General features: G+C 54.9%; 2 protein-coding genes across 2 annotated transcripts; both read right to left on the bottom strand.

Moving 5' to 3' along the window:
* Positions 1 to 1,104: 1,104 nt before the first annotated feature.
* PODANS_1_21170 (uncharacterized protein) lies at positions 1,105 to 3,526 on the bottom strand (the record flags this gene model as incomplete). Its single annotated transcript, XM_001903041.1, has 3 exons — positions 1,105 to 1,328; positions 1,386 to 2,286; positions 2,594 to 3,526. 3 exons carry the CDS (start codon positions 3,524 to 3,526, stop codon positions 1,105 to 1,107), a joined length of 2,058 nt encoding a protein of 685 aa, XP_001903076.1.
* A 1,212-nt stretch (positions 3,527 to 4,738) lies between these two features.
* PODANS_1_21160 (uncharacterized protein) lies at positions 4,739 to 6,901 on the bottom strand (the record flags this gene model as incomplete). The annotated part of the gene is made up of 1 exon (XM_001903040.1): positions 4,739 to 6,901. One exon carries the CDS (start codon positions 6,899 to 6,901, stop codon positions 4,739 to 4,741), a length of 2,163 nt encoding a protein of 720 aa, XP_001903075.1.
* Positions 6,902 to 7,991: the final 1,090 nt, after the last annotated feature.

The raw sequence follows: 7,991 nt of genomic DNA, 5'->3' as shown, positions 1-7,991 counted from the left end.
CCGGTCCTGTGCCTTGATGACAGACAGACAGACCGACAGACAGACAGACAGACAGAGCCAGCTAGGCTCACGTCTGCGAGTGCGCCATCAGCTATCAAACCTCGAAAAAAAAAACCCCTGATCGGGGAAGAGCTTCCCACACACAGTCATGTTGCTTTGACACGGGACCAATCCCCACTTTGAGGAGAAGTGAGAAACCCCGACGACGACGACGACGACGACGACGACGACGACGACGGGGATCCCGACACATGTCTTGCCCCTCGGCGATTTCCTATCCCAATTCTGACATGCAACCTAACTCTCCTGCTTCCCAAATGGAAGAAGGGGTCCAAATCCTAGAGGCGGGGTGTGGTTTGTCTGGGCTCCCCCGAGCTGATAAGGCTCAGCCTCTCATTCGCCAGCTCAAACAGCTCAGGTCCGAAAAACTAACCGTGTTGCCTACATATATGCAATGCAGGCTTGTAAACATCTTGGTAAGGGGGGGGGGAGGGGCAGCTAGCTGGTTGGAGATGAGGGGAATACATTGATTTCCTTCCCGTCTGGTTGGTTACCTGAACATCAAAGTGGTCACGGCTTGGATCATGTGGGTGTGAACTGGGGTTTGCTTCAACTTTCATCTCCTCCAAGTGTGGGCAGCCAGGCTCGTGACCACGAGTCCTCGATTATCACCAAGTATCACAACCCCAAAACTCAAAACATGACAGCCACTAACCCCTACCTCAGACATATGTATTTGCAAAGGCAAGGGAAGGGCGGTCACTTCACAAACATCTTTGGGTCAACACAGAACCATCATCTCAAAACCCTAATGCATTCCCAACAAGCCGTGAGGCAGAAATAAATCTAGGGATATCTGCGAGTGCTTGGCTAATCTAAAGGTCAGCACCAACAAACAAACAAACAAACAAATAACCATGTGTGAAAATGCTTCCCTCCCCCCAATGTTCCTATCCACCCAACACCTTCCTGTCCCGTCCCCAAATACCAAATGCCCTCATGATGATTTTCATTTTTAAACTCCAAAATAATGCATCCGTCCTCCCTCGCATATTCTTACACTGCACCCACACTCCCGTCAATTCATGCCATCATCACAACCCCTCAAGCCGTGATAACCTCATTCTCCTTATTCTCATCCCCAGCCAGAGGACAAGTCTCCATGATCGGCGTCCCAACAGCTTCGGGCGTCTCAGCCCCACCATTGCAGTCACCTGGCGGAGGAGCCGTAGAGTTGGGGTCGATCATAGGTCCCCCAGCATGACCATCCCTCTCCATCATAGCCGCCAACCTCGCAGCCCTGCCTTCCTTCTTTCTCGGGACAGGAGCTGTTTTGTCCCTGTCAGCATCAACCCTCTTTGCGGTCCTCCCCAGAGAAAACATACCTCGATTATTCTCCTGCACATAAAACTGCCTCAGCAGCGTGACAGCCTCATCCCTCCCCCATCCCCCCTCGGCCTCATACCCACGCTCGACATTGCCCCCGTCCCCCGGCAAATGCGACGTGTCAATCGGGTCGAGCACACTATTGTCCGGACCCCCCTTCACCTCTTCGTCAGGACTCAAAACCTCCCGACTTTCTTGTCCTGCCATCACAGGCGCTCCTCCAGCCTTCGCCGCGTCGGTCGTGACATCGGCACTCGACACCGGCCTCCGCTCCAGAACCGGTCTCGCAAGTCCCTTCCCATTCCTCGGCGCGGGCGAAGGCGGCGCGCTCGCCATCGAGTGAGGCGAGTTCTTGTGGATCCGGAAAACGCCCCCCGTCCCACCGAACTTGTCGTTGACCGCTCCAAAATAAACCTTCTTGATCTTGAGCTGCCTCAGCAGGCTCGCGCACATGACGCAGGGTTCAACCGTGACGTAGAGAATAGATTCCTGGATGACCGAGGGATCAACACGCGGAGCCGGGTGAAGTTTCTGGCCGTAGGGAAAGAGATGCCCATCACGGGGGTCAACGTCACCCCAGAGAGCATCTTCCTCGTCGACTTCCGCCTGCTGGGAGTTGGTCTTGTCGCCGAGAGGGACGATGGCCTTGACAGGACGGGCAGGTTCGGTGTCGGCCTCGGATGCGAAGGACAACAGGGCACAAATGGCCATGAGCTCGGCGTGACGGGTGCCGTTACGGCTGACATTGGTTGCGTTCATGCCCCGGGCGATGACACGTCCGTTGTGCACGAGCACGCAGCCAACCGGTGTTTCGTTTGTTCGGAGGGCAAGTCGGGCCTGCGGTGGACATGTTAGCAAGCGATGGACAAGCCATGTCGGTGATACGGGTGAGTGAAGAGGCTGAGCGTGTCAAGGTAGGACATGCCGAAGACCGATGCAGCCGACAGCAGCAAGTCTGATGCGAGCCAAAAGTCGTGTAACCAGACTAATGGAGGGGATCCCGAAGCCTTGTGTAAATGAAACAAAAAAAAAAGCAGCCTAACATATCTCATTCCGGAAATCCATCTTTCCAAAACGAGAGGTTGATGGCAGGGGGAGGGGACAACAGGGTGCCTTCGAGTAGAGAGCCAATCCAACAAGTCAGGGCTGATGTCCGACTGTCCGCATGCCCGAAATTTCATCTGACCATAGCTCACAAACTCTCAACAACCACCTCTTGGGTGGAAACAAAAGACGAAAAAAACAAAAAAAAAAAAAAAGAAAGAAATTTGAAACCTACCATATCCAACGCCTCCCTCATGAACCCACTGTGAACAGCCCTCTCAGCAGCCTGCTCAGGTGTCTCTTCCTTCTCCAGAATGTGCAGCGTCTCGTCACCGAATTGAATCGTAGGCGGCGGCATCTCCTTCAGCTTACTAGTCTGCGAGATGCTGTGAGTCAACGGGACAGCAGGAGCGCGGGTCACCTCCTGAGTGGCCAGCGCCTCGTCGTCGTCGCCGCCGAAGATGTCAGGTAGAGCGCCGTTAGACTGAACAAAATTTCCCTTGCTCAAAGTCGCAGTGCCGCCATTCTCGGCGGGAGCGGCGGTCGAGCCAGCACCAGCATTTCCATCCGAAGCCGAAAGAACACGATTGCTAGCAGCAGCACTCTCTTGGAGGCTCAAGCGGGAAACGCCGTTGGCGACCTCGTCGGTCGAATTGTTGGTCGTAACGGCAGGGCTGGCAGCAGAAGCCGCAGGGGCATTCTCCTTCAACGAGGCCGGGCCGAACCTTGGCATGGCCGGGACGACCTTGGGGAGAGGTGCATTCTTCGACAACGTCTGCTGCTGCTGCCGCGAGGAGGCAGAGGAGGTGTCCCCAGCCATTGTCAAGTCGGTGTTGTCGGCGTCGCTATCTTGGTTGACATGAAGGTCGGCTTGGTTGTTGTCGGCAGTGTTGTTGCAATTTCCAAGAGAGCCGGCAGCAGGAGCAGAGGTACGGGGAAGAGTTGGCGAGCTCGGCCGGTGGGGGGATGATGTCGCTGCTGAAAGAAGTGCGAGTGCCTGTCGAAAGACGCCGGCGGGGAACCATAGGAGAGCCTGCAAAAAGGCAAAGGCTTTGAGGCCAGTGGCCGAAAGGGCTTGGAACAGAGTGACTGCCATTTTTGCTCTCGGATACGTGGGCCCTTTTTCTATTCACAAGACAGGTTTGCAGTCACGGCCTGGCCTGGCCTGGCCTAGCACACACCCGCCTTGAAAGACCAGAATGCCACGGAAACAGGAAGGTGTTTCCGGTAAACGACGGTGTGCTGGTGAGTAGGTACTAATGCTGAGGAGCCGGCAAGGGCTATTCTTTGAGATGAACGATTGCACTCGCAGGATGCGTTTGGAGTTTTCTCGCCTTCCTTCTCGCCTTCCTTTAGAAAGTTGAGATGCAATGTTTTGGCTCACGGGATCGGCCCAGGTAGAAAGAAACTCCCTTGTCTGGAGGGCAGTTGGCGTCACTTGAGGGCTTTCCGCCTCATACAGGCTGGAAAAAGCAGTATGGGAACATTGGAATGGTCAGACAGAGGCCAGACATGATGAGGAGTGAAAACCGAGTGAACAACATCTCAGGCCCACTTTGTGTGTTCCTTGTGCAGCAATTTCCTGTGGGTCGCGGCAAAAAAATGACTGGACCTTCTGCGCTCGCCAGGGACCCCGGTACATGCACGCCACGGTTTCTCTCCCCAACGTTTGCATAAAGGCTCGCTTTGTTGCATTCCCATTACGGACGACTGCTGTTTGCTTCTGTTGACATCCAGAAAGCCACTGTCTCCTTTTCACCAGATCATGCCTTGAGACAGGCTTGGACATGTCTACTCTCCCAAGTCTGTCTCATCTTGTTTTTTTTTTGGTCATTCTTCAAAGATGAATAGCATTCCCCCAACATGTCACATCACATCACAGCAAAGGAACCTATGAAGTTTTTTTTTTTCTTTTTTTTTTTTTTTTTCGTTTTTAATTTCGATGGCCTGCAGAGGGGCCTCTATTGTCAAGTCTGAACAAAAAAAAGAGCAAACACTCCCTGTACTAGCTAACACTATCCCGAACGGAATCCAGCGAAATAGCAATCACGCTAATAGCAGAAAACAAAGCATCGCTCCCATCATCAGTACGAGGCATCTCCACAGTCCACCTAGCCATCCATTCCCAAACGACGTCGAGGAAATGAACGACCGACATGTTCCGAAATCCGTTGTAAAACCAAACCCTGGGTATCATATGCCAAACCAAACAAATGCGCTCGCTAATGTCAACATGCAAAAACATCACTACATCCTCATATCTTTTTTTCCCACACCTGCAGCAACATCCACCAGACCACCCATGGTACTACACCATGATGGATGATCTGGCGTAGCCAATTGATCGGAGGAGTGTTCTCCCCCGTTGAGATGCCCTCGACTGAACCCCCTGAGAGGCAGAGCCGAGGGCCTGGATTTTGGCCATTGGTATTTGCAAGCGTTTCGAGGCGACCGAGGTCGTCCCCGGGACTCCACAACACCACAGTGCTATGTAGCCCAAAGATAGAGTCATGATGCTCAGCATGTTGGCGAGGCTGTCGACTTGACCCCCAGGATGCGTCCCATAAGACGCGCAGAGTATCGAAACAAGACCGAGCACGACAAGCTGAGAAAGACGCGCCATGGACGGCTGGAAGCCTTCCTGGGCAGCGTCCTTCACGGCAGGTTGACGTCGTGTCGGGGAGTTTGCGACCATCATCGTCGCCAATACCGCCTTTACCCCATCGAAGCACTGCTTGACACGGCTTTGTTTGCCAGACTTTGGTTGAATTCCAAGGTCGGCAGATACGCCGCCGCAGCTGCCACCCACGATTTCCTCCACACAGCATCGGCCATCGATGGCAGCCGTGCTTGTTGTGGTGGCAATCGGTGTTATGGCGACAGAGTGCCCAGGTACGCCTGACTGGAGAACAGTGCCCGTGTTCATCGCAGTCGTGCGCAGCAAGGGTGCCGGTGAGGGTGATGGTGATGGTGATAGTGATGGTGAACTTACCCTCCTGGCTCCGGTGGATGTGCTCGGACTAACCGACGACTGGACGTCGTGGGCAACCGTGCTGTCATCCTGGCCGGTGTATAAGGTCTGTTGAACTGCTTGCAGGTAGACCTCAGTGCCGGCGGCGGAGGAGGAGCGGTGGTCTGCGCGTAGGGCCTCAGGAACATGTTGTACCGGCTCAGAGTGGCGCTCAGATTCGTAGTAGTAATCAGAGCTGTTCTGGTCCGCTAGGACCAGGTTGTGGCTTGAGCCGGGATGAACCTGCTGCTGTTGTTGATAGGACGGGCCACTGTATTCGGCGCTGGACGAGGCGGCAGCGTGTCGGCTGCCAACATCAGTCTGCTGGAAGATGGGGTCCTCATCATAGTAGCTGGACGCGGGTGAGTAGAGGTTGAAGTCGACATAGCTGGTTCCAAGGTCGACGCCAGGGTTCATGTAAGGAAGAAGGTTCTCCGGTGCATCCACAAGGAGAGTGGCGGGCGAGGCGGTGGCGGGTGCCGGAGTGAAAGGAGTGAATACTTGCGAAGGCGAAGTGGCGGAAGAAGAGCCAGAGCTGGGGTTGTAGAAGCTCTGGGAGTCGGTGAAAGCGTCGAAGAGAGGGTCGTTGAAGGTGAAGTCGGTAGGGAGAACGACAGGGTCTTGCTCCACAATGAAGTCGTTCCAGAGGTTCTCCAGGTCAGCATCGAACGCTACCGGGAGGGAGGTGGTGGTCTCGGGCGCCGCGGCGAAAGCGTTGGCAACGAGCTGGTCAGTTGGCACAGAAGGCTGCTGCTCGGACTTCCTGGCCTTCTTTGCAGACTTCTTCTGCTCGGATGGGGAAGTGGAGGCTTGGGAAGCAGAGCGCTTCCTGTGGCTAGGGTCGCAGCGGACCTTCTTCTTGCGGCAGGCATCGCATGCCTTGATGATTCTCATCAGGTGAGCATGGTCGCGCTGCTCCTTGGTCTTGCATCCGCGAGAAGCCGAGTTGGTGACGTCCCTGCCGTCCTTGGTCATGATCCGCATTCCCGGGTGGCTGGAGAAGTCAATGGTGTGCTGGCGGGAAGCAGCGGCCTTCTTGGAGGTAGAGGCAGGAGTGAACTCCTCAAAGGAGGCGACGGGGGCAAAGGAGACAGGCGACTGAGTCCAGCTCTGGTCAGAGGTGACGGGGGAAGTGCCGTAGCCGGACGCGTAGCCGGAGTCGTAGATGGCGGAGCCGACGGGGGAGGCGGTGACGGCAGGGGAGAAGGAGGAGGTGGCGGGGACGGGGTAGAACTTGATGGTCTCTCCGGTCTGGCGAGCATACTCGAAGAAGTCCATCGAGACGTGCGCTCTCTTGTCCTTGATGGACGCAGGGCCTGGAAGGAAAGCGTGGATCATCGCATCGAGCTCAGGGGTTCCGACCTGGGGCAGCCACTGGAGGGCGGCCCCTAGAGCCGGCTGGTAGACCGAGAAGCCATGGAAGGCTGTCCCGGCCGAGCCGTTCTGGGCCATGTTGGCCATCGCGTTGAACGGTTGCGTTGTACGTACTGTGTCAAACGCAACCCCGTGACGAGTTGAGGATGCAGGTTGGTGTGGAGATATGTCAGGAGTCTCGGGCTGGGATTGGTTACCAGCGTGTTTGACAAGGTGTGATGTCGGGATCAACTGTGATGTGATTTCGAAGTGTGGGTGTGGTGGTGATGGTGGTGGTGGTGGTGGTGGTGGTGGTGGTGGTGTGGGATGGAAGATGTTTTCGTCCAAAGGGGGTGTTGGTGGACTTGAAGCTGAGGTCTGTGTGTTGCCAACTTGGTTGCGGATTTTGGTGCTTACAATCCGTGTGATGGGAATTGTGAAGCTCTGGTTGATTGGTGTGTGGTGCAAGCAACAAGAGAGCAAAAGACGACAGGGGGGGATGAAGTTCCGGCTGCCTGTTGGTAAGGTTTGTTTGAACTGACTGTGAAGCGTTTCCGCGGCGGGCAGTGCAAAGTGCAAGTGCAAAAAAAAGAGCTGGGAAGCAATTGAACAACACTATTTCGAGCCTTCAGGTACCGGTAGAGAGAGAGAAAAAAAAGAAGAGAAAAGACAAGAGCTTCGTCCGAAGGAGTCAGGCCGATATTTCACTGCTTGAATTCCAACAAACAAGGTTGCGTGAACCAGACCAGTCATCAAGGCGCAGCGAAGGTTGATCCCCCAGTATTTCGGCGAGTCGAATTAGGACTAGCGTGGTTCAATCTTGGAGTGGGGTCATATACTTGGTGTCCGATCTTATTTCTGTCCCAGCTTCATCTTTGCGGGAGCATCACCAGATGACCATAGTGAACCTTCACAGTGGCAAAATCCCCCAAAAAGCTTCTTTCACCACCTGAAAAGGTCATCTGAAACCTGGCATCGTCACTACAATCTACCGTGAAACCACTCCGGCCCCCATCCCTCTTATATCTCCCCCCTCCTCACCACCCCGTCCTCAATTCCAATCCTCCAAGTTCTACAAAATATTCCTCTCCCACCTGGTACCATCTCCCGTACCGGGGTGGCTTGCATGGTTGCACTTCACGGCGAGCGCCTTCACACGGAATGGTGCGGGCCCGCCTCTGCACCACTTCCCCAGGAG

The sequence above is a fragment of the Podospora anserina genome, chromosome 1 (assembly GCF_000226545.1).
Source record: "Podospora anserina S mat+ genomic DNA chromosome 1, supercontig 5".
NCBI classification, from domain to species: Eukaryota; Fungi; Ascomycota; class Sordariomycetes; order Sordariales; family Podosporaceae; genus Podospora; species Podospora anserina.
This window is presented reverse-complemented; position numbering and strand designations above follow the sequence as displayed.